General features: G+C 44.3%; 1 protein-coding gene across 8 annotated transcripts in view; it reads left to right on the top strand.

Moving 5' to 3' along the window:
- Positions 1-26,704, top strand: part of LOC130194684 (pleckstrin homology domain-containing family A member 5-like) — a 76,544-nt gene that overhangs the window by 36,470 nt on the left and 13,370 nt on the right. For 3 of the 8 annotated variants that reach the window (XM_056415721.1, XM_056415724.1, XM_056415725.1), the window contains 10 exons: positions 7,747-7,830; positions 13,960-14,080; positions 14,231-14,335; positions 16,351-16,423; positions 18,347-18,447; positions 20,081-20,196; positions 21,891-22,397; positions 23,637-24,117; positions 24,663-24,746; positions 26,578-26,631. In XM_056415721.1, the coding sequence (XP_056271696.1) occupies positions 7,747-7,830; positions 13,960-14,080; positions 14,231-14,335; positions 16,351-16,423; positions 18,347-18,447; positions 20,081-20,196; positions 21,891-22,397; positions 23,637-24,117; positions 24,663-24,746; positions 26,578-26,631 (1,726 nt within the window). The other 5 variants (XM_056415729.1, XM_056415722.1, XM_056415727.1 and 2 more) reach the window with 5 other exon arrangements.

The raw sequence follows: 26,704 nt of genomic DNA, 5'->3' as shown, positions 1-26,704 counted from the left end.
GAAGTGTCCTTGAGCAAGGCACTGAACCCCCAGTTGCTTCCCGGGCGCATCACTGCAGCCCACTGCTCCTTAATAACTAAGGATGGGTTAAATGCAGAGAACTAATTTCCCCTTGGGGATTAATAAAAGTGTATATTCTATATTCTATTTCCTTATTCGATGCAAATACATCAACTGTAAAGCAAATCATGGATTTCGTATCTGCATGTAGAGACAAAAAAACGTTTTAATCATATTAATTCAGCCGAGGCTTGTGACCATGACCTTGTACAGTCTGATTGAATGACTACTGTAAGTGGATGTTTGTACGGTCTAACCAGAACCCCATCTATTAAACATCTTACACTTAGTATAGTGTGGTTTAGCATGTGTGTTGCTGTCACTACAAAGACAAAAGATTGGGAAGACACTTGTCAACGCCACGGGGAGAGGAGGGGTAGCTGTTATTCACTTCCCCCCGGAGCTCACTGTGTCCTCGGTGTCCAATGTTTCCTACAGTAGATACCTCATTGGAAATTCAGCCATGTTTCCTCCAGACAGTTTATTTGCGGTTCGCAGCCGGGGCACTCCTTCAACAAACACTTCAGTTGACTCCAAAACATTATTGCAATCAGACGCAAACCTATTTTTCAGAAAGTAATTTTACCAATCTATATGAATGATCCAGATGAGAACAAAAAAAATGAAAATAAACAAATATACATTTATGGAAGACACTGATGCAGGTCAGCATTAATGGAGATGAGCTGCTGCCTTGTTATTGGCTGCAGGTCCGGCCCCAGCACTCACTGAGCAGTAGAGATCAAGGGGAGAGGAGGACGGAGCTGCATTTCATTTCAGGCCTCGAGTCCTGAGAGGTAAATCAACAAAATGGTAAAACTACAGAGTTGTCCGATCCCATATTCAGCCTGGTGGTCATATGTAGACCTACCATCCTTCTAAAATGTTTGTATTTTGACTGAGATATGTAGAACTTGAATGTAAGAAGCCACCTGCCAATATGTGCTTAGTTTCTCAATTGAATGCTAAATATTTAGTTTGGATGACGATGCAGCGATAGGTGCTTATACATGTCAGTAGGAGCCCGTTTTAAATATTCTGAGTTTGACCTGAATTTAAATGTTTCTCAGTTAATGTGTCTCTTTATTCCAGGATGGAATTGTTACTTCCTTCTTCCCTCTACTAGTCAAGTCTTTAATCCTCTGAAACAAAGCTGCTTTTAGAGCTTTAAACCTAGTTTAAAAACTAGTCCATGAGCCTGCAGCTTCCCATCCTTTCATCCCATCTATTTCTTTAAGGAGATGACCTTGATAAGAAGAAGCTGAGTACTATTTTGGGTGGTTCTGTTCTTTGTCCTGCAGTGGACTTTCATAGCTACACAGTATGGATGTGATGTCTGTCACTTTGAGGCCATTAAAACACAAAGATCATCACATATTTGTTGTTGTATACAGCACTTTGGACAGACTGCCTTTTTGTTTCTTCTGTGTACTTTAACTGCGATGAAAGCTGGAACGCATTCTAGCCGGCTGTTGTCTTCAACGAAGCCTGAAATTGAACATTGCATGGTTAACAATGTGAGTTTACAGACACCGAGTGAGAATAGAAACTTCAGATGCGTGATCAATATAATGTTGGGAATTTCTGTTTTATAAATAGCTTTAAGGAACCAGTCCTTTAGTCTAATGAGGAACAGCTGTATCACGTGGCCTCTGGGGAGAAGGTCACACTGACGCTTGGTTTTATGAACACGCTCCAGTTTAACATCTTAAATCCTTCATAAGACACAACATTTCACTGTAGTTCTATCTTTCCTGGCAAAGGCAGCTTGTCTTCATGGCTCCAAAATATTCTCGAGTTGGCCTTTCAGCTGTGTCACCGTGTCACACTTCGCACACAGTCGCAGCTGCTCGGAGGGGGCTGCTAATTGAATTGTTTGTGAAAAAACACGCTGATTTTGCAGCTCGAATGAGCAGCTGTTTTCTGGGGTTAAGTTAAAAAGGTCCGAGGTGAAAGTCGAAGCTTGACAGACGAACAACTGAAGCCACGGGCTGTGCTCTTCACAATCGGAAGATACGCACCCAAAAGAGTGAAGGACACATCATTAGTCCAGGTATTTCCATTTTGTGACCGCGCATTGCTTCATGTGGCCACACTGCATCTTGTGTGGCTTCTTGGGGTCTGCAAAGCTCCTGTTTTGTCTTGTCACTTGCCCCCCCACATGCTTCTGCCCGCAAACTCCCTATTCTGCTTATTCAGCTCCGCTTTTGTGATGTGGGCTATTCAAACCTCCAGTCAGTGTCCATTGGAGCTATTGAAGAGTTCCAATACAGCCAACTCTTCTTTTTTTAATGATGTTATGCTCGTTAACAATACTCACCTGGTAACGTGACAGCTTTATTCAGTAGCCACCGGCCTTGTCTAACATTGTATCCAACTTCCTTCCTGTGTAATAGGATTAGCTTTATGAGCATTAACAAGATACTTAATGATTGCTGAAAGGCTGTGTTTGGTGATTTGCAGGATTTGTTCCAGGGACCACGATGTTTCACTACTGACCTCTTGTCGACGTTCCCTGTGATTAACTGGCATTTAAAATGCGTCTACAAATGTGTGTGTGATCTTGAGCGGTGATGGTAAACGCCTTAGTTTAGTAAAGTTTCATGTGTAAATGCAGAGTTGAATGTGATAACATGGGTGATGTGGGCGAAATGGGCCGGAGCCCAAATGTGTACCGAGCAGCCTGGTTTGATTTCACTGCTCGGATAAGGATGTCACGCTATCAGCGACGTGCTAGAATCTTCTCGCTTCTCACTGCGACCGAGAAGGCTGATTAAAGCGTCTACTGCACTGAGATCCGTCATCGGATCACATCCATGGGAAAGGAGGCTCGATTGCTCTGACCTGCACTCTTCACTTCTATACAGGAGGAAGCCGAGGCACTCGAGGCCCTGAAGCAGTTGGGAGGGCATTCAATTAGAGATAATTTGGATGCATATGCTGTGGTAAGGCAGTATTATTAAGTGGACTTGTGAGGACAGACGGAGAGGCAAGGCATTCTCTGCTTGAGGTTTCTAGGTGTGTAAGCTTGTCTTATGTAAGCTTTTATTGAGGTGTTGGAATGTTTACCGTCATATTTTATGATGACAACAATCTTGAAAAAAATCCTCCATTTGAACGAAGTGATTTATCGGATAAAATGAGTGTCAGTGAGAAAGCCGGCTGTCTTTTAAAAGCAGAGACTATGTTAAAACAAATCAGGTGTGTTGGAGTAAAACTCTTTATCACCCGCAACCAAATGAGGATAACCAGTCCGTTTCCTTGTTGCTGCACACCATTTGTTTTGATATAAACTGATCTCTGGCCCATTTTTAGAGAACACTTTCCAAACCACAATATACACAGTGGTCAAATAGTTGTTTAGCACCAGAGGACCAACATAGCAGTGTTGGCTTAAAAACTTGTTTTCAAAAATCCCCCTGTAATACTGATGGCATGTCAGACTCTTTTTGACATTTGTCCTGGTTTTTTTTGTTGAGGAAATCCCCTCTGGTTTTTCCCAGTCACTTTACACTAAAAAGAAAAGACAAACTCAAAGTAGAGCCTTTTTCCTATTTGGCCTCTACAAAGTAAGGCTGTAGTGATGCTAGTTACCACCATCGTTACTTCTCTACATTCTTCTTACTATCACTGCACTTTCAAACCAATAGAGAGGTTGAGGAAGAGTTGGGTTTGAGTTCAGATTTTGGTTTAGTTTTTTAAGGAACTTTGGTCTGTTGAATAAACATTATTTCTCAGTGAAAATGGTCCAAGATTAGCATTGCGTGGCTGTTTTTGGCTTTGCAGATGATATGAATAGGTGGAATGCTAAATCAAATGTTTTAAACAATGTATGAAGCAAAGGTTCCAGGTTTGGGTTTCAACTAAAATAATTACATAAGCGAACTTCCAGTGTATACCCCAAACTCTGGTGTTGAACCTCCTTTCTCTAATGTGGAGATCCTTTCTGGAGCCTCTCGGTTGTTTGTGGTTGAACTGCAGTAGAAGCGGAGTGGAGGATCAAAGACCCTCCGTGAATAATAAAAGCTACGCCCATGGAGTGTTGACCCCCAGACCTTAAGCTCTTCATGACCGCAGCTCACTGCTAATTATTGTGGACAGGGCAAGCCTGAATTGCTCAACCCTCCTCACAACAGGGTGGTCATTCCTTACTGCCACTCCTAGTTTCTCACTTCTATACATCAGAGGTGAGGAGGCAAGGAACCTCCCTGTGTCCTTTGCCCCTATCCGCCCCAAAAACCAACATCTCCCTCTGTAAAACAAGGAGACATCTGATACCTAACTGAAGAGAATGTAATGTTTGTGTCCGCTATTGAAGCCCAAAGTTTACCATGTGCTCCCCTGACTGCAGCTCTGACTTCATGCAGACTTACTCTTGACTGTAGTGACCACAGACCACATCCTCCAGAGCATGTGTGACCATTGCAAACGGGGGTTGTAAACTAAGATTAGCTGGCGGATGTATTTTGGAAAACATATTTAGTCAAAAGGAGATGTAAACTGCTAGCTGTGCAGCATCTGTTGATTCTGATGCAGCAATGGCTGCTGTCATCAACTTATCATGTCATCCAGTGTCTGAGGCGAGGCAACCCACGCCACATATTCTGTCAATAATCGCTCTGCAACATAAGCCTGTCATATTTGCAATCAGCTATTGATGCCATGTGGTGGCAATACATCTGATTTGTATTTGCAATGTGGGTTGCCTTCATGCTTTTCCTCAGCACCACCAGTCACAGGGGTAATATAAATGTCACGACTGCATTTTAGGAATAGGAAAACAAAATGGCTTGAAGAGAGGTTCAAATGGAGACGGCCACTGATGGTCATGGGCTAAAAAGGAAATTTTTCTGATTAATAGGAACATGTTTATTGCTGCTATACTCATTCTGCCTATTTGGGCCCCCACACAACCACAGCCACCCTGTTACTTCACAGGCCCCGTGTTTTCCACTGAGGCTTCAGAATGTGCTGTCCTCTAATACCACACGGATCACGTTGGGACTGTTTAGGACCTTCTCCAATGGCTTCCGTCCGTATCGTATGTGAACTCTTTGATGTCTCTCAGCCCCCCTCTTAAAAACACCAGACTTGCTCACGTGTCAGACAGCACATCTGCAAAAAAGTTCTTCACAGCAGGAGGGCCTTTTTGGTTTTAGAGCCGTAACCCAAAGACCTTTGGTCAACTTCATTTTGAAGGTGAGATTTTAACGAAGGCTGTAGCTTTGAACATGATTTACACCGTTTTTACTTTTCGGTTCATCTCAAGGATGATGTTTGTCCTCAGCTTGTAGCTCACACACGGATACAACTGAGTCAAACATTGACTTTAATTTCAAATGAATTTGATGTGACATTTAATCTCCTAAGTATTGATGAACATGTGTTGTTAATGGGTTTGTCTTTTTATGAGTCAATGCCACGTTTCAGTATCACGTTCCGATGGCTATTATTTTAGCAAACCCCTGTAAGAAAGAGAAACGGAGAAATATGGACATCACATCGGAGCTCTCTTTAAGTATAGACTATGGGTCCCTCTGTCAGGGATTTAGTCGTCTTGTGGCCGCTGCTTGTCTGCCTGCTTCTGAGAAGCCGTCTTGGTCTCTTTTGGCTAGCTACAGGAGATGATTGGCTTTTTTTGTGGCTGTTTTTATTTTCCATGCAAGTAGTGTACAATTAGCTGGTCTGATCTGATGTCGTATGCAGAGAGCACAGACTCACTGCATCATCATTTATAGCCATTGGGACTTCGCCAAACCGAAACAATGAGCTGAAATCTGCTTGGACCGGCAGATTGTCGATTCCCGGTGGAAATGGCAAAACCAACAGCCCTCTCTTACTGCTCAAAGTTACCTGATTTGTATCTGAGTGTTTAAATATAATAAATATTGCTTATTTAAGGATGTAACTTTGTTTTTGTAACATTATTGGTATGCGTAGATCCTCCTAATGTTGCTCATAATTAGGTTCCATGTCAGAGAACATGGGTAATACATCATTCTCAGCAAATGGGGTTAACTTGATACTTACATACGATATATTTACCAAAGTAGATGCAGTGGAGCGATCTTTCTAATTAGATCATTATTATATTTAAATATTCTTGGCAGTATCAAACTGGGCTCCCCTGTAATAAAACGGCATGCATTGTCAATTGATAGGTTGGCCAAACGCACCCTTCTATTTAAACCTTCCTTGGAACCACGATTATTGTTTCACATGAAAGCAAACTTGCATTAAGAATGTCGATAGTTGATTGATTATTACATTCCGCCTGACATCAATCATTCTACGCGCCGACAGAAATCCCAATCCAGACTTCTTCTTTTACATCTGTCGCCAACCTATGTGCACACAGAACAGGCATGTGTGAAGGGATACCAAAGGGAAACGGTGCCGCTCGTCGGCCGAGACCGCACTGAGGCCTCTGCTGCCAGCAGTGTCTCCAGTAATTATAGACCAGAGCTGTGGAGACTTTTGCTCTGCAGGCTCAACTGAAACTAAACCCCCTATTTCATGCTTGGTATTTGCTCTTTTCAGTCCACGAGTACCCCATGTTTAAAAACTGTTATTTTTGGGCTGTAGCTTGACTCCTCTGTTTATAGTTCAGCCTGACTGAGTTACATTTGCTGACCAGTAAAGGCCGTCGTAACTTCCAAGACTTGACACCGCAGCTCATATTATCTGATGTGTTGTTTGATAATGACGGCCGTCGGTGTATTTGTGTTGATTTATTGAAGCTCTCTATGACGACTAAAGTTCCCATTGTTGTAACTCACTGATGGTTTTATTAAATAACCGTTGATTTCCAATAGGGAGCTGATGATCTGGATATATTTAACGGTGCTATTCCAATGACGCTGTCGATACAAAATCTTGGTTCCGGATTCAGCGAGAAGAGAAGCTTGTTATCCTGACGACCGTCCGGATCCCACACAACACTGACCAGGCTCTACTCGACTGGAAAGCTGCTGTTGGTGTGCAGGCCCCCGCACGTGAATCTGTGTGGTCTGTGTCCTGGTGTTCTCTTCACGTCTGAGTGGAAGGGACTGGGCCGCTGTAATTGGCCTCCAGGATGGTGGGGTGGCATCGTCTGTCCCTCTGTCATCGGGTGTAGGATGGCACAACAGCCTGGTGATTTTCATCATTTTTATGTTTATGTTTATAATGATTTTGATGTTCGGTGCACACGACACTACTGAATTACTCCTTTCTCCTCTTGTTGTTGTGTTTTTTTTACTGTGATGCTGATGTAAGAGCTTTTTTCTTTTGTTTGGGCTCTAATGCCAATTTGGTCGTGGGGCGCTGGCGCTGTTTGGTGTGCCTTGAGCGCTTATCCTATTTTCACAGTGACCCAATACATGTCTGGTTGGACTAGTTCTACGCATTGCACCAGTTTATGGTACAGCGCACATTTATTCCACATTGTCTGCTCTATCTCCACTCAATATTCCTGTTTCTACCCAGCCAATACAAACTCATGTTTTGTAATTGAAGAGTTCTTTACAGCTGGAGTTCTGTGAAAACATGTTTAGGCTGTTGTGGCAATTGGCAGCATATCAATTCAAGATTTTTTTAGAGCTGGATTAAAATTTATTAATCCGTCATGTATGTAATGTTTTCTAGCATTGATGACTTTTGTTCCCCCCCCCCCCCCCTATTTTTTCTCCTCCCCACTCTCAATAGTCACAATGAGCGGAAGGTGACCTGCAAGCATCCTGTGTCAAGCTTACCCTCACAAGACAATTGCATCTTTGTCATCAACGAACAGTAAGTGGCTTGTTTTTTGTTTTTCAGAATGCCACTGGGTCGCATGTTTGAGCACTCCAGTACGCCGTCGCAGCGCCGAATGCGGAGGCGACTTCTCACAAGCCCGTGCTTTGCCGATCTATAACTTTGGCTCCCTTTGCAGAATCACTCAACTTTACATCCGTGTCCCAATCCGCCAGTGTACTAAATATAAATGTTCTGGACTGTTTGCGTCACAGCCCACACCATGACACGAGCCTCAACTTTCATCTACTGCCCTCGCCATCTTTGCTTAATTTTGCGCGACATGAATCAGTTCCACTCGGCTTCTCACTTCCCCCATAAGCCCCCCTGTCGTAGCAGAGCCTCCACGATGTTATACTGTTGCCCTGAAGTGATCTCATCCCAACGGGTGTCACTTATTACCTTCATGAAAAAAAATGGGAAGGTTATTTTTTGATCCGTGTATTTATTTATTTATTTATTTATTTATTTGTATGTTTTTGTTAGCAAACTCAAAAAGTCTTCTTGAATCGCATGCAATTTGGGTGGGATGATTGTTTATTTGTTTAGGACAGATCAGTTGATGAGATTGGGGATCGGGTCAAGGGTCAGGTCAAGGTCAAAGAACAGGTCAAAATCTTTCGCAGAACTCAAAAAGTATTGAACCGAATCTTCTTGAATCACATGGAATTTGGTGGGATGATTGGTTATTATCCGGGGACCATTTGATTAGATTTTGGGATCAATCGGGTCAAAGGTCAAGGTCATGGAAAGGTCAAAATCTTTACCATAGCACGATACATTTTTGTCCAATTGGCATGCAACTAATGCCAAAATGTTCATAATTCAATGCCCAATCTTGTGATATGCGAAGGTATGCGCTCTACCGAGTGCCCGTTCTAGTTTTATTGAGCAATGAATGCTGATTGAAATATTTTCAGCTTTAAGACATTTTAAAAGCCACTTTCACTCCCACGTGTGAAATAATGGACGACGTCCAGCAACTAGTGGAGTAGGAGCCCCCTTGATGCCCCTAAACGGCCACCAGCTTCAGCCTTTCCAAATTGATATATTTCATATTATAATAATATATGTATTTTCGTGTCTCACCTAATTCTTCTGAGCGAGGATGGAATATTTGGAGAGTGGTTGTGAAGACGCGTGTTGTGCCAGAACTGTCACGCTGCGCTCTCTCGACACATTCCTCCCCTCGCTGTGTTCCTCTCACATCTCTGCTGCGTTTCACGCTGAGCGACACAACAGGCTGATGCGAGATGATATCTAATCTAGCAATTAGTGTTTTGTCGCGTATCGGATGTTCGAGACTAGAGGTCAACTTTGGGAAGACGGCAACACAACGATAAACCCACTACGCGACTCACGGCTATTTTGATTTTTATTACAGTGCAATTCATCCAACTGTTGGCCACGTTTTAGAAAAAGTAAATCTTCACCCTAGACGAGCACTAAAAGGCAAAGACGGATTTAAGCTGCCACAGGGATAAAGAGGCCAGGCTGGAAATCACTGTCTAATCTGCCGTGTGCTTTAAGTAAATCCCAAACACGAAATTTGGTTTAAATGTATAAGTCTAATTTATAAAGAACAGAAACTCAAATCTACCCAGTGAAGAGTCTGCCACGATGGTTCCAAGCACATATTTGCATCCGTGGTGAATTGTGCAATAGTGAGAGCGGGGCAGCCTCCAGTAGAGAGGCAACACGCCGTCTACAGAGATTAGCTGGACCACACGGAGTTCAGGGTAGCTACCGATGATCACGCTCAATCGTCTGCTTAGTAACAATTACTCCATTACTTCATGAAAATGTTTTGATGCCGATATTCAAAACTCCTTTGTCCCTGAATGCAACCAGAGCAGGTGAGTCAGTGATGCCTGGATCTTTCTTGTTGCCAGTTGCAGTCAACATTATTGTTGGCTTTCAAGGTCGGTCTATCAGTTTAGTTTCTTAAGTGGAGTTTGTGTTCAACCCACAGATGGATAAAAGCATGGCCATGAACACCACGCCACTGTGGTATTAAGGGACCGATTTCAGCTATTACCCGTATATTAGCCTCTCATAATCTGCTTCAACATTGCTTATTGGTTTATAAAAAGACTATTGTATACATCTGCCACTCACACTTAAGCTCTCAGGTATGTGTGAGTTACAAGTCCTGAGCAGTCAGCCCTGTTTTTGAAAAGTGGCGTCTCCCTCCTCAGTGAATGCCTCAGCATTCTGCTGCCATGACGGTCCACGTCTGCGTCTATTCTCAGTGGTCCACAGGACCATGTGCAGGCTGACGGGAGATATTTGTATCACTCGCATCGTGTCACATGTTACCTAAACATGGTCTGGCCATGTCTGCAGTTGGACACTGATTTCAAGAGCGCGGTGGTTATTGCAATTATGGATGGACGATATGAAATGCTGTCAAATGTGTCAACGGTTTAGCTGTGCAGATATTACTTTGCAGTTTATACTGTGGAAGCTTTCCCTTTTTAATATTCGTGCATGTATTGGAACATTAAAGTGGATGATTAAAATCTGTGAGCAAGACAGCAGTATGGCAATGTTAGTGTTTTCTTATTAATGTAAAGTATCTAACACTTTAATCGGTTTATTTTATTAGTGATATATATATATATATATTACTAATAAAATAAACCGATTAAAGTGCTAGATACTTTACATTAATAAGAATGTGTGTATATATATATATATATCCATCCATATATATATATGATAGCATATGTTATGCACTTTTATAAGGGCATCAGTCCAGAAAAGACATGATGGGTAAACTAATCAGTCTTTTCTTATACATGGATATGATATGGATATTATGGATCCAGCACAATATACCTCCGATGTGCAGCGGGTCTTCAAACCTTCCATTGGTCAAAACATAATACATGTCTTTCTCATCATGTGCTTCCTTTGTTTTGTAGTGTGAATTTGTGTCACCCAGCGTTTATCAGGTAATACTCTATTAATGCAGATGTGTGTTCTCCACATCTGTTTTCACGTAAAACACTCGGAACATGTCTGTCTGTACATAATCCGTGTTTCCTTGTTTCTGTACACTCACAGACTGGGTGTTTTGCCTGATAACCTGTGATCTATTTGCATTCCCGAGTCCTGTCGGGTGCACCGCACTGTCTGAGCCATGCGTTGTGATCATCTTGTTCACTTCTTTGTCAGTTTTTCTGTATTTCTCATGAAGCATTAAATCTGCGAACGAAAGGTTTCTTTATAATCGCTCCAAAAGCATCCGACAGATTTATCATTGTGCACTTTGTGACGCTCAGTAAAGTGAGGCGTTCATTTTGTTTTGTCAAAAAGGTGAACTTTGTGACCGTGCCTGTACAGCTCCGATGGATGTGCAGGCGACATGCACGCAGGTGAGCTTCATGGCTCTGCTCCGTTGTTCAGCGAGCGCTGGGTGAGATGATCACAAAGTGTCATATACAAATCGAAATGTTTTTTTTACCCACCATCAGGCCGACGCATACCGACGCTAAACTTCACCATTGACTCTTAAGGCCCGTGCTGCCGACCATATTGAAACAACTCTGAGCCAAAGTGATAATTGGCGACTGCTTTTGTTTCCAGGGCTTGGCTTCTCTTCTCCTCTTTTGTTCGTTAAAAACATCGAGGTCAGGTTCACCGCAAAACAAAAGTGTTTGAAAGCCCCCGTATTTCTTTAGAAATGCCGTGTGGTCATTTAAATGCACCCTCAGCCGCTCGGTCCACCCCCCAACCTCCCCCCCCCCCGCGTGCTTAGAGCTTCAGTGACAGTGTAATCCCTCGTCACTCTTTTTGCACAGTGGGTGATGTGACCCACTAATACAGACGGTTAGTCCTCATGTGTGTGTGTGTGGTTGTGTGTTGGCCCTCTGATGGACACGCAGCCTCTCCTCAGCGGGTCTTTGCAAATAGAGGCTCGCTAAACCTACGATGTATTTATTCGATCACAAACTAAGCCAAACTTTTAGACGTCTAAACTCCTGTGTCCCTTTGCAAGAAGAAATGTTTTTCAGGCTTCGATGTGGGATTTGTTGACTCTGTCGTTGTCATGGATGTCACAAAGAGTGTGGTCGTTCAGCGCTGGTGTTTCGCTTCAGCTGTTCCGGTGTTGGTCGAGCACAGCCGTGTCCACTGTGGGCTCCTGCAGTCTGGAGGAGAGCAACAACCGAGACAGGAGAATAGTCATCTTAAGCAGACAGACCTCAAAACGGCTGAAAACATAGATGTGAAAGATTTGCTGGTCTCCGTTTGTATTTTCTTCCCTGGAAATGAATACCGGAGAGGCCAAAGAGTTAAAAGAACTAAAGACTCCTAAAATCACTTTGTCAGAGCGTTAGTCACAGTGTTTACAAATATGTTGTATTGGCACAGGATTTAACTTTGTGAATTGGTCTTGTACAAATGTAAACTAGTGCTAGCCATCAGTCAATTAATCAGAAGTGCCAGCAATGACCGAGCAAACACAACATCTCCTGTTGTGCTGTGTCTGTCTGACTGTAATGCAGCACCATTTCTTCCAGTGTTCTCCATCTGCTTGTCGACACAGGCCAGATTTGACACTAAAGCAGTTTGATACACACACACACACACACACACTCCTTTTCAATTAGTCTGCATACAGATTGATCATCAGGCCCAAACTAATTACCAACAAACCCCAACGCACACAAACACTCTGCAGCTCGGGGCCTGTAAATGGTCTCCGGGCCTAATAGAGAATCTAACCGAGCGGCGCCGCTCCGACAACAGAGCCGCTCCATTTTCTCCACCAGTCCAACCTGTGTGTTTTTGATGGCCGGTCGACACACACCATTGATTATAGTTCACCTAGGTTTTCGCCTGTCACTGGAAGTGCTGAGAATCCTCCAAGCTTATTTTCTTGAGCGAGGTCATTAGTTGGAGAAGACGGCAAATCTCAGTGGCTACTCGTCACTCTGCAAGAGCGTTATTTCAGAGAAGTGGGTTGAAAAAACGCTTTGCACTTCAACTTGAGTGCTTCAGTCGCCCACTCGTCCAGCTCAAGACTTCCTTGATGAGTCGCCTCCATACAGAACCCCCTTATCTATCTGGTAAGTTAAGTTGACAGCCAGTAAGAAAACAAATCTTTGGTGTCTGACATTCTGCAAGCGTGGGATCTCATGTACGTAATATGGTTAGATCGGGCTGCTTCTTACCTGAGAACGAACACACCATTTAATGTCCTCTACATTCAGGTGAGCTGGTCTGTGATCATCATTGTGTTGTCTTCGGTGACATCAGATCTTGAGCCTCCTGCGTGTGTCGCCTTGCTCTGTGAGCCCAGCTGATGTTGTCCCTTGTGATCCCTCTTCATGTGTGTGACGGCATGGAGTCTGAATGGTTAAAGTGTTTCTAAATTGACTTGAGTTTCCTTTTCTGGAGTGTCAATAGTCTCGTCTGTGTTTCTGACGGATGGATGGATTGAAAGCTTGATCTAGTTGGCGCTGACGTTTCTTCGCATCAGGTCATTCGCCAGGAATGAGGAGGTTTGATGGGGGAGTTTACTGTGCCGGGTTTTTGTCCTTATTCAGTGACCTTAAGCTAATATATCTCAGGGATTTTTCTTTTCATGCTTGCAGTATTTCTGCTGTACTCTGGTTGTGCTGCCTTGTTCCCTCTAGACACGGCGCTGGTCCCTTCCTCAATAATGTACTTTATCTCCATGGGCCAGAGACGACTTGCTTCACAAGGTGTTCTATCCTATTGCATTTGTATTTACCTCAGGAGGCTTTTCAGTTTAGCTTTAATCTAGTGAAGTCTTTCCGAGGCATCCTGACCTGATTCACTGCAGCAACTGCTGCGTTTCAATATGTCAGGCAGACTTTGCAGTCCATTTTAAAGCTGCAAGACAACTGGGAATGTATCTGCAGTGACATGGTGGGAGTAATTGGCATGATTCATAGGCCCATGTTGAGGCCTCATTATAACAGTTTGAACTTCAGAGGGATGAGGGAACAGACTTACGTCTGCTTCTTCCTATTCTCTTTCTTTTTTGATCAAAGTCAGCACATACATTGTGTATATTTATTGTATATCCATCATATTTCCGACTGATTTGCTTATAAGGTCTTGGCATGTTTGTGTTTTCTTAAACTCGTTCAGATCTGCCTCCAAAGCGCCGGCGAATGAGAAGAAGGATCGGCCACTAAGCACCATGAGCGAGGCCTCCAACTACACAGGCGGCTCGGACTACGCCGCAAACCCCAGTAGCCAGGCGGAAAGAGTGAGTGACACACGAACACAGGATAATCGTGCATGTGTGTTAGGTTATGGAAAATAATGGAAAACCGGTCGAGAAGTTTAAAAGTCAAGAGTTCTTTTTTCTTTTTTTGTGGATTGCGCTGACTTTACCATTTTGACACTGTATTTCTAGTCGTCTAGACCTACCAAAAAAATCCACAACTTTGGGAAGCGATCCAACTCCATCAGGAGGAATCCCAGTGCCCCAGTAATCAAGAGAAACTGGCTTTATAAGCAGGTGAGCAACACTAACCGTGTCCATAACCTTCAGCCCAGCGGCGTCTCAACAGCTACTGGATGGAGTGCCATGAAATCCGGGAAATACATTGATGTTTGCATTTTTAACATTCGCATGAGATATTAATCGGAACATGAAATCACAATAATAGGGCAACCTATTTAAAACGCAGCAAAAGACAAATTATAATACAAAGATAATATAAAAGTTGTGCATTTCTTGGCTCTACGCATTCTCTGAAAGTTGTGGTGTATGTCATCTGCATATTTGTACTGCTTCATTTGTCATGTGATTGATATTCAGAAGTGTATTTCATATGATATTTGGAAAAGGTCCATGAATCTAGCTTTGCACATCTTGTGAATGCAAACTCTGTTTCGACAACTTTCCTCCTTTTCCACACTGAACACCGTAAAGTTCTCCCCGTACGTTTGGCTGCAGCCGTCTCCAGCACAAAGGAAGCTGTTTGATGTCTTCCACTTCTGAGCAGCTCTTTGTGCAGCGTCTCTGCTCAGCCAGTCATCCAGGGCGGGCAGTGTGTTTAAATACCGCTCCCTCATCACAGCTCCCTGGGTACTAATGGGAGGGTGAAAAGGGGGTGCTTGAGGCAGCTCTTTGCCAGACAGGAATCTCTAATGCTTCCTAAGTGGAAGACTCATTTACTTTTGATTGCGTAGTTTTGCGAACACATGATGGCTTCCTTTGGTACAGCTGCCAGCTGCTATTTCTTTGGGGACCCTAAAGCAGGGTGACGTAGATCAAGCAAACGACTCTCAAATCTGCTCCCCTGAATAAAAGGGCTGGATTTGCACTTTTATTTCCCTGCCTCATTGAAACCTGGAAGCTATTCAAGTCCTGGGCTGAGGAGAAGCTGCAGCCCTTCAGTCCATCCACTGGGAGAACAACATGCCACAGTGATTGATGTGATGGTGAAAGCCTCGCTTTCTTTTCCCGCCTGAACTGAGCACGATCCGACAGAACTTCTGATAACGTGTTCTCATGAAGTCATTGTGAAGTAAGAGGTGAAGACCTGGATTGAACAGAAGGGAAGGTGATGCATTAATGGACACAAGAGGTTTGGATCTCTCCGTTTCATTTCTGATGCGTCTCCAGCATGAGCAGCATCTGGCATTGCGACTTTTTGATACTAATGCGTTAAACATACTGGTTCATGGAAGAAGTTTTCCATTTCAACTGCAGCCCACATGCTGTTTGACCATAATGACAGAGTTGTTGAGGTCCCTCCCCCTACTTTTGTCCCTGGGTGGAATCCACGATTAAGGACTCTGCTCAAGTTTTCCAATAAAGCGAACGGGGGAGTTAATACCCTTTTCCTCACCCTTCATCCCTTTCAAGCAGCAGCCTGGAAAGCCCTTTGATCACAGCATTACGATACCAAAGAACAATTTAAGCAGAGGAGATTTAGTTCTGTTGCCGATTGAACAACATACTTCCTTTAAAAAAAGAGTGTGCTGTTTCTTGGGTTGCATTCATATACACGGTGGAATACTCAGTTATGTGTATTTCATTACAGAAAGCCAATCTTTCCTCTGAACCAAATGGAAAAAAACGTAGGCCTACTGAATTTCAGGCCAACATCTAACTTTTGAGATGACTTTCACGCAATCTCCATTCACGAAAAAATTTACTTACAAAATACCAAAAAGAATCAAAGGATGAATCGTCGACCCCAAAGTGCAGAAAGACCAAAGGAGAAGTGACGTCTCGTTTGTAGAAGATGACCTATTACCGTAATGAGTTGTAGGCATAGCTTAGAAATGTGTCGACGGATTATAACCCATAGTTATAACGAACGAAACAAGTAATTGATTGACTTCATTCTTTTTGGATGTACTATATAACTAGCAGGCAGTGAATCACATGTAAAACAATCTAACAAATGAAATCCAAGAAAGTGAGTGTGTCGACGACGGCGCGTACTTTGTTTCCACAGGCTCACCGTTCACACCGGTTTGCGTAGTAAATGATGCCGATTGCTTTTGGTGTGTTTCCAGGACAGCACGGGGATGAAGCTGTGGAAGAAGAGGTGGTTTGTGCTGTCTGATCTGTGCCTCTTCTACTACAGAGGTGAGACCCGTCTTCTCGGAGAACAACGTGTTTCACTCGTACTGCACTGATTACGACAACACTGTGATTGATTAGTAGTTCTTCGGGCTGTTGTGTCCTTCAGAGCCGTAATAGATGTTCACATATCTGGTTCCGAGGCCCTGTGGTAAGCAGCCTGACGGGACCACCCAGGGAGGCGTATTAATTGAAATGCCGTTTGAGTCGTCGTCATATCCCCCAAGAAAAGCCAGGGCTTTAAATAAAGCGTGGATGCAGCCGTACTGTTGATGGAGAAAGCGTAGCAGGAAATGAGATCTCGCACTAATGTTAAGGCGTGAATCAAGTTTCCAGAGATGATGTTGTTTTTAGACGGTGGTTGCATACTCGCGGGATTCTTGGATACACTCGCATTAAAAACTCTTTATCTCGCAAACATTTAAAGATCCTCTTCTAAATCCACATGGGAGGGGCTGCTGCTGGATCGTCACTGTGATCATCATTCAGAATGTGTGCAGTATTTCCATTGTTCTGGTGTCGAGTGAAGACAAACTATTATTTCATCACCAAGTTTTAAGAACAAGTCAAGAAGCACACACCTGAATGAACTTCTATGTCGTCTGCTAGTCTATTTCTATCATGGTTTTTCACGATAGGCTTATTGTGGGAACTCCAAACCAGTTAAAAAGCATTCCATTTAGTTACTGAAGTCTGTCCCTATAAACCCTCCTCTTTAACATTGGCACGCTTCAGATGTGATCTCTGTTTTATGAGAAGCTATTGACTGAGCTGCTCTTGACTGGGCATCCTGGCTTCACTCATGCAGAACTAATGTTCCCATCAAATATTTACACAGCTGTGTCCAGAGAACAGTTGAGCGCTTTCCTCCTGACAAGAAAAGAAACTAATACAGTGAATCTGTGTGGCCGAAAAGTAACTGTAGTAAAGGTCTACCGTTAAGCTGCTGCTCCGGAGAGAATAGAAGTCTTGCCTGGCACACGTCCACGTATCCCCGTGCCCCCTCCTCACTTGATGCACATACAGTCATCACTTCTCCTGGTCAGGATGACATGTAGTCTGTGTTATTTCTGCTGTCTGCCAGTCGCCCACTGACTGATAAAAGCCACAGAGCAGCAGCCGGAAAGGCTTAATCCAGACGGACATGTTGGGAAATCCACCCCTCAACTCAGCACAACGGCTCTCTGTTGTCGTTATCAGACTATTATCGGGAGCTTAGGATCCCCACAGTGCAGCGACGCAGATGAATAAATAAATCTGGGGCTAGTGGGCTGCAGGTGAGGCTGGCGAGCCGATCAATCCTTCAGACTTCAGTAATGGGCTCCACTGCCCTGCAGCTCAAACATACTGTAACTAGAGGTGGACCAGAGTTCAGACACCACTTATTCCCCCAAAACATTACTCACCATTCGCCTTTCGCCTTCAGCCTTTCACTTTAAGACAACATCCAGTCAAACACACACACACACACACATAGACACAGATACCAATCAGACAAAGCAAATGCGGCCCTGGTATATTTTGTTTTCCTCCACTGTTTGGCGAATGCAATGCAGATTGTTTATAACAAATTAGGAAGTTAAGCAATTATCTGCCGAAAGCTCGGGACTCATTCTAATCCCCCTGTGGAGAGTGCTCCATTGTTACTCCAGAGTCCTGTCTGCTAACTTCAGGAGGATTAGAGCGGCATAGCTGCAGAGGACATCGATTCAATGCTCATACTTTCCACTGATTGGACACTGCTCATCTGACCAACACTCTTTCAGATTGTTTCCCGCTTTCCACTTGGTTTGGCTCTTGGCCCTTCTTTAATGTTTCCTAATTGGTATTCCGCTTCAGTTTAGTGAAATATCCTGGAGAGAAATTGAACTTGACTGATTTTAAAAATAGACCCTAATGCTTTGCGCTGACTTTTTTCTTTCTCTCTAGATGAAAAAGAGGAGGGGATACTTGGCAGCCTCCTCCTACCAAGCTTTCGTGTGACCATGCTGTCTGTGGATGACCACATTAACAGAAAATATGCCTTCAAGGTCAGTGCATGTCTGAAAGATGGATATGGACATTTAGAGCTAAAGTAAATCATTAGTAGTCTTATTCAAGTACAAGTCTCTTAAATATACTTTGGATCCCCAGTATACCGTTTGAAAGTTAGACGATAGTTGTTGGCGGTAGTGGTCATAAACCCTGAGTGTGTTCTTCTACATATACAGCAGTTCAGCTTACATGGCTTCAAACAGGCTTTGTGTTTACTGAAAGTTACTGTGTGGAACTTGTAACTGGTTTAAAAGTATTTCTCCATGTCTCTTTAACTTAAGAGTATCAGCCAGAAGTGTTTTTATATGTAGTTATTCTTAATGCTCGTCATCGGAGTCAACGCAAAATCAGATGGAATGATGCAGGTTCACCAGAAAGTCCTTCAGCTTGAACTCCAGCAGCGACCAGCTGCCGCTCCCGACCCCCGCAGGCGGATGCTCTGGCGGGAGGAGGAGAACGCCGCTCCCGGCAGCAGCGTCTCCTTCTCCGACCAGGAGCTTCGCCTTGCTGGTCCACTGGGAGCAAACCCTGGCACTGTGCTGCTGGAGACCCCGGCCATATAGCTGGGCCAACTGGAGGGAAGGGAGGCATGAATGAACCAGAACTGGGCAGGTCAGATCGTTAGACCTGGTTCCGGTTGGTTGACACAAGAAAGTACCGCGTAGTAACTTCCAATTGACTGTAGAGTGAAGTAATGCACGCCATTTTTCAAGACTTCAACTGCACTCTGCTCATGCTTAGAAGGCAAAGAGAGCACTTGTAAGTTGACTCTGAAACCCCAAGTTACAGGGCAACAGGCATTTTTAATGGGAGTTCAGTGGTGTGCACACTATTTGACTGTGGGTCCTTCATAAACCCGAAGAGACAACAAAGTTGTCCTGCCAAGTCCAGCCGAACACAGACGCCCAGCAGTCTGCTCAAGGCCTCTCCGACCACACAGCCCACTCTTTTTCCAACTTCGACTCAGGCCGAAAGAGAGCGAAAGTTGAGGTAAAGAGAGGAACACGAGAGCAGCCCACGACCTCTTCAGTTCACAGGGATTTGACTTTTTGACTGCATACTTTTCATTTTCAACTTTTCCTGTCTCTTAAACGACAATGTCATTAAACGTTCCTTTCCCCCCCCAAGATAATTCTGATTTAATTGGAGCACTTACTGTGCTTTTTTTTAGTTCTCAGACATTGGTAAATTGAGGTTGTTTACTAAACATTCTGTTTGTCTCTCTGTGTGTCTGGCTTTAACAATAAATTGGTTTGTTCACTGCAAGGGAACAGAGCAACTAAGGAACAATGTGTCTGCCATTCAATGAACTGCATGGTAAGTCCGACAGTGTTGTGGCCGATTTACTCTGCTAATTAGTGGGATGCATGATTGATGTGCCTGTTGGGAGAATACAAATGCCCGCAGCTAGGAGTATTTCACAAACACCACATGATATGCATGCAAAGTGACGGCCCTTAAGTGCCCCTGCTCTATGTAATTCATATTTGGTGATAAACCTAGATAAAAGCAAACGAGAGTCACCAGTAAGGCTTTCAGTGTGAAACGTCCCAGTTGACTTGAAGCTTTTCTCCTCTCTTCCAGGTAACTTTCTCTGTGTGTCACTTTTCCTGTCCATTGTCAAAACAGGCGACGCATCCCAACATGCGGACGTACTATTTTTGCTCCGACACGGCCAACGAGATGGAGGCTTGGATGAAAGTAATGACAGATGCTGCACTTTTGCATTCCGAGCCGGTCAAAAGGTTTGTCAAACGATCTCTGTGAGTCATTTTTACATGGAGCCTGTTTTCGATTTGAAGTTGGGAGATTAACAGGGTCTTGTTTTGCTTTTGAATGGAGAAAAACACTTTTGAAAATGACATTTGAGGGCAGAACACGATTGGCTTTGTTCCTTGATTTGATTCTTTGAGTTTTTTTTTTTTAGCATTTGTGCTTTTAAATCCCTCGGCTAGGCCTGGTGAATTCTTCAGAAACAATGGATCACCCGGTTTAGACATTTCTGGACCGTCTTTAACTATTTTTACTGTTTAAGTTTATTCCAGAGCAACGTGCACTCGAATGCCGTGTGGGCATAACGTCTCAGTGGATGCTTTGTGCTGGTAGATCTTCGGATGTTGATCTTCGGATGTTGTGCACAGCTGCGCTGGCTGATGAGGATCAGTGACTCATCAGGACATTTCTTTTCTTTTTTAAACTCTGTAAAGTGTCTGTCATTTTGCAGCCCGCCTGTCTAATGCCCTCCTTTTACATGGGTGAGCAGAGGCGTAGTGGCAAAGTGCTTTGCAATTACACAGAGCAGCGTTGCCTGAAACCCACTGAAGAGCAAGAGGACAGGGTTATAAGGCAGTCGTAGAACAGCATGGCAATCTCTATCTCGACTAAAGGCTATCCTGATGTCAAAGTATCTGGTGTATTGTATGCTATAGACGGTATTCTAATATATTTTCGTATTTTCAGGTGGTCTAAATGAACAAGACGTGGTTTCCAAATCCTTATCTGTTAAAGACCTTTCCCTTTAAGTGGTTGTACAGTCTCTTCAACATCTCTTTAGAAGTACGAGTGAATGCACACAGACCCTTTTGTTCTGACCAAATGTGTGCTCCACTGGTCCGTTGGAGAAGACATTACGTGACGACTGCTGCTATTTAAAAGGGTTCAAGTGGAAACTCTGAAGGAGAGCCGTTCCTCCTCCCCTCCGATTGCTAACCCAGTGAGCCATGCTGCGAAAGGGAATGTGCCAAACTTTGAAGCTGTGACCTTGAGTCTGTATAAGGCCAAAGAGTAGTGGTGTCAATTACCTCCCTAAGGACCCCAGATCTGTATATAGGTGTTCTAGAGAGGAGGTGAAAGGGAGCTGCAAATGGATTACCGGAGTCTGAGTAGCACCTCTTGTGACGTGCCCCAGAAGAGGCAACGTTTTATTGGAGATATCTGATTTCCTTTCACAGGCCTGGCCTCCTCTGGCAACTGGAAGAAACATTGTACACCTCCACCCATTTTCTTTGCACTTTCTTTTTTGTTTTATTAGCCGGGTTCACAAAGGCAACGCATGAGGCCTGCAGTCCATCTGAGCATTACATTTCGTTTAGCTGGCGCTTTTATCCAAAGCGACTGGCAATCATATTACATTCATACACGGTAGACACCGCGACAGGGAGCAATTTTTGGGTTAAGTGTCTTGCTCAAGGACACATCGAGGGGGCGGGGATCGAACCGCCAATCCCCTGATTGAAAGACGGACCTGCTAACCACCGGCGCACTGTCTCAATTGCCTTTTCCTGGTGATCTGTCACTCCGATGAATATTCCAGCTTCCCATTCTATCTAATAGTTGTCATCTTTCTCTGTGCGCAGGTGATCTAATGTCTTGATTGCCTTTAGCTACCACAGGGTCTTGGATGTTTCTCGTTATAAGGCCTCCTCTTTGTCTTCATCAGCTTGGACAAACTAAAAGTGGAGCAGTGTGGACCACAAGAGATCAATCATGTGGCCAACCACAGGCCTCCCCTCACGCAGCCCGAGATCCAGAACAATCAACTGAACCGCGAGGTTGACCGTGAGCACGCTGCAGCCGTCCCCGCCGCCGCCGCGGACGAAGAGAGGAAGCGGCGCGACGCTGACCGCTACGGCTTCCAGAAGGACGGCGTGGAGCGCGAGCGCCCACTCACCAAGATCAACAGCATCAAACTGCAGCCGGAGCAGGCGGCAGCCGTCAAGGCCAACATCGCCTCGCCGCAGACTCCCGCAGAAATGGACGGGTCCCATCGCAGCCCCCAGGTCAATGGCTCTGGAGAGCATTGCCCACCTGATGGGACCGGAGTGTCCCCTCAGCAAAGTCCCACTCAGGAGCCGGACCGCACCCTGAGCAGGACCAGCTCCATGCAGCAACTAGAGCACTGGGTCCGTACTCAGAGAGGCCGTAACCAGGACGATGACACCAGGAGGTTGGCTTGATTATATGATCTTTTTCGTTTACATTTTTTTTGATTATGTGATATCAAACTGTTTGTGCTGCAAGAGGAAAAAATATGTCGGCACAGGTTGGTTTTTAGGTTATTGCACAAGAGTTAAATCTTGCCCTGTTTAAACACCACAAGGGGAAACTTGCCTAATGTTTCTATAAATGCTGATTCAGCCTGATCTCGAGACGAGAGGGGTTCATGCAGGACATGCGCAGACCAGCATTTTCCAAAGCTTCCTAGTCCCATTTCTCTCAAAAGCCATTTTGTTTAAAGCCAGAGGATTCACCTGCTCCTCGCCACGATTTAAACCCTTTGATATTACTCTGTGAAGTGTACTGGTAAATAGAACTGAGGATAAACAATAGCCGAGCACAGCTGGTAGCCAGAGTTACTGCTGTTACAGCCCCATTTGTAATTGGTTGGATTTAATCTTCCTCTCTGCCTGTCTGCTCGCCGGCCTGCCCGTCCGTCAGTGTCTCTCTCCATCTGTTTATCGTCACCTGGCTTGCACTCATGTTTGACACAACCTTGGCATTTTTGTCAACATTCACTGCTAGAGAAAGTAAAAAAATTAAAACAAAAAAAGGGCATACCTGCGATGAATTTATAAAACTCCTTGCTCCTTATTTCTGTATCGGCCTACTGTGATAAGAGTGATATGATCTCTCCATTCAAGTCGTTCAGCAGTCTCTGTTTGTCACTACGACTGTGTTCTGAAGAAGAAGGTTTAGTTTCCATGTAGACACTTTTTATTTTGAACTCGCTGTGGAAGTGGAGCTTTTCAAAGCTTTTGAAAGGCAAGTCCAAACCTATCATAAGTTTAACATGACCGTGCTTTGGTGAGTTCGGGAGCTAGCGAGTTATAATTGGGTGTTTTTGTTTTGTATTTAAAAATTTAGAGAAATGAGATTGAAATTGACGACAAACATCTTGTGTAATTTGAATCTGCCACGTGAAGCCGATTATTCATGACTCAAAACCCCATTAAAAGAAAAAATAAATAAAATAATAACGTAGTTCAAGACTTATTAAATTGTAACTCCTTTGATGGCTGATAGCAATTTCCTAATAAAGATATATAGGTATAAAAGTAGATGATGCATGGCATGTGAAATGAGTATCTCCTCCTACTTATAATGATAATAATAATTTGTAATGGGTACTACTAAATTGTTTCACTTTCACTGAACATGGCCAACGTTTTTCTTTTCTTCTTCCCAGCATCACGTCGTACCAGACGCTGCCTCGGAACATGCCGAGCTATCGGGTGCCATACATGCCTCATTATGGCGACGGCTACTGCAGCATGCCCAGGAACAGCATGGCACAGAGGGACAGCATCTGCAGCATGTCGCCGTCGCTGTACGACCAGGCCCTGGGCCCCTCGCCGGTGGACAAGCGCCGCTCCATGCGCGACGACACCATGTGGCAGTTGTTTGAGTGGCAGCAGAGGCAGGGTTACACCAGGCCGCCGGGGCGCTACGGCGATATGGCCAGTCCCAAAACCATGATCAACCTGTCGGACCACGCCGCACCGAGCCACTCCATCCCCCCCTCCCCCTCCCACGGCTCCCTGTCGATGTACGGGGGCTACTCTCCGATGCGCTCCTACAACATGAACAGTGCTCGCTCGGAGGTGTCCTCTCCCATTTACCGAGGAGACGTGAGCATCGACAGGCGGCACAGGCCACAACTCAACAAGGTCAGTTGAGGCGCACACAACGCGAAGACGTTCATCACTTCATTTAGTGGTGTCGAGTTTTTTGTTAAATGGCCTTCCTTAAATAGATAATAGATCACGCTGCTAACAGTTTCCATTTACTTTAGAAACACTCTTTTGAAAAACTGTTGACTGCAAATACTTTGGATAATCACTTCTTGGCGGGGCAGAAAATAACTTATTACATTTTATTTATTTATTTTGGCTGAAAAACATTTATTCTAAAATATCCATTCTTTATATTTTTAGAGTGTTGCGCTATTTACAGAGTTCTCAGTGAATCCAAGTTTCCAGCCATCAAGCAATTTAAGAAAAGATATTTTGAGAAGCACGGACACATTTCCCATCATCTTGTTGTAATTGTGGTGACAGGATCTCAATATTTGGCGAAATACAACCAAAAGTGTATTAATGTCTAAACGCCACTAAGGATGTGTGCCAGTACAGCCGATCATCTGTCAATGACGACTTAGAGCTAATCCACACTGTAACATGCTGCTTTGTTTCTCCTTCCTCGTGCCCTGCAGTATGCCTACACACCTGACAGGAGGTCGATGCCTGCGGGGATCCCAGTCCAGAACATCACTGCCCAGTCTCTCCAAGGCAAAACAGTACGTTCTTATCCATGTTGTCCCTTTCCGTGTCCATCAATATCCTCTAACTGAATTTCTGTCATACACCGCCGGTAATTTCACGCTTGAATGAGTGTGTGGGGAACACAGTTATTCATTTGGGTTTATTTGGACTTCTTTGAAATACAAGGCTATTTTTATAACAACTAACCCTCCCTTTCTTCCGCTCCCTCTTTCCGTCCTTTATTCCCTTCGAAGAAGACGTGGTGACAGAAAGTCTTTGGAGGCAGATTTAGGCAGAACTCAGATGTATGTTCCAAGTGGTCGGATTTGAGGGTATGCTCACTTCAGGAGCTCCTTTGACGCGCTTCACATTGAGACTTAAAAACCCCGTCACTCACAACTTTCTAAGCCAGATCGGGAATATATGTCAAAGCCGTGCACAGGGCGATGTCCTCATGGAGCCGGTGAACTGGATTCAGTAATAAATGCTAAACTGCTCTCTTGTCTTGAGTGGACGTGATGAATTTGCATGCTGCTGACAGCGATTGCACCTTTTGGATCGTCTCACCGTCCTGAGCTGCACGAAAAGCTACATAGAGCAACGATTCCCCGATTGAGAGCCCGATGTGTCTAAACCTCCTCTCCTCTCCCACTCCCTTTGCGGTGTGCCCCTGTTTCATTGTGCCTGTACTCCCCCCCCCCCCCCCCCCCCACTGGCAGCCTGAGGAACTGACTCTGCTGCTGATAAAGCTGCGGCGGCAGCAGGCAGAGCTAAACAGTATCCGGGAGCACACTGTAGCGCAGCTTATGCAACTAAACATGGATGGAGACAACCCAAAGGTCAGGCCCCCAGAGATGCACCTGCAGGTGTGTGTGTTAGCGTGTGGTGTGTATGCCATCTTCAACCACTTCCATCATCCATCTCGATCCAGAGGATTTGTGTTGGTCTTCACACCTGGCGGATTCAAGGAGAAAAGGCGCTGCAGTAGGCATTTTCTCCGTGAAGGATTTTTTTCTTTGGCTAGAAATATTTTCCTATTATCATATTTAGGGAACCGGTAAATCTGTTTTCAACTATTTCGCAAAATGTCTGAAAGGAAATTATGTTATTTCACAACCAGCATTCAACGTGATGTAGTTCATCAAATTATATTTTAAATTAAGCAAGCAGTTGATTACGTAATTTTACTTATCTAAATAGTCCACACAGATGTCAGCCGTAAATTAAACTTAAAGCCAATGGTGAACTTATAGAAAGTGACTGGATAAGGAGGTTCAGGCCACTGGCACGAGTACATTTTAATTCAGGATTTTTGCATTTCAAGTCTGCTCTAAGACGTCCGAGTGCAGATTTGACTGTTCCTGATGTGGGTCGACCAGGCCTGAGGTGGAGGATGTTCGGCTCGGAGGCATCTAGACTCATAACCAGTCTTGTCTCCTTGTAAAGATTGTCGCCCTACCTGATGTAGGTTTAGTATTCAGATACTCTCGTCCAGTTGAAGTGATGTCATTGAAGTATTATTTCAACCTCAGCTTATTGTTTTCGTCTTGTTTTCCTTCATTGTGTCGGCACACGGCTGCAGGAGTCGGTCATCATGCGGCTCTAGTCTCTCATTCCCCAGTCAACTCACTGTTCCTTTGTATAGCACACCTGCGTCCTGATTTCTTCACCGTGACTTTGTCCTGCCTTTTCTGTTCATTCATATTTGGGCACACTGTACGTGCCATACTTGTGTGTTTGAGTGAGAGAGCGAGAGAGACAGAGCGAGAGAGACAGAACGAGAGAGACAGAACGAGAGAGAGGTCCTTTTCTTGTCTCACTCTCTTGTTGCGTTTTATTTCCTCTCCTTTTTGCTGCTGATGCTAGAACGACATTCTCTTCCATCACCTCCAAAGGAACCTCATGTATTTGGACAATCAGGTGGGGTAATGCATGACTGCATGGCCCTGTCTCCTGTCATAAACTGACCGTGTAATGCTTTGCTATTGTTGTA

The sequence above is a fragment of the Pseudoliparis swirei genome, chromosome 6, assembly GCF_029220125.1.
Source record: "Pseudoliparis swirei isolate HS2019 ecotype Mariana Trench chromosome 6, NWPU_hadal_v1, whole genome shotgun sequence".
Lineage (NCBI taxonomy): Eukaryota > Metazoa > Chordata > Actinopteri > Perciformes > Liparidae > Pseudoliparis > Pseudoliparis swirei.
Note: the sequence above shows the minus strand (reverse complement) of the source record. Positions and strands in the feature narration are given on the sequence as shown.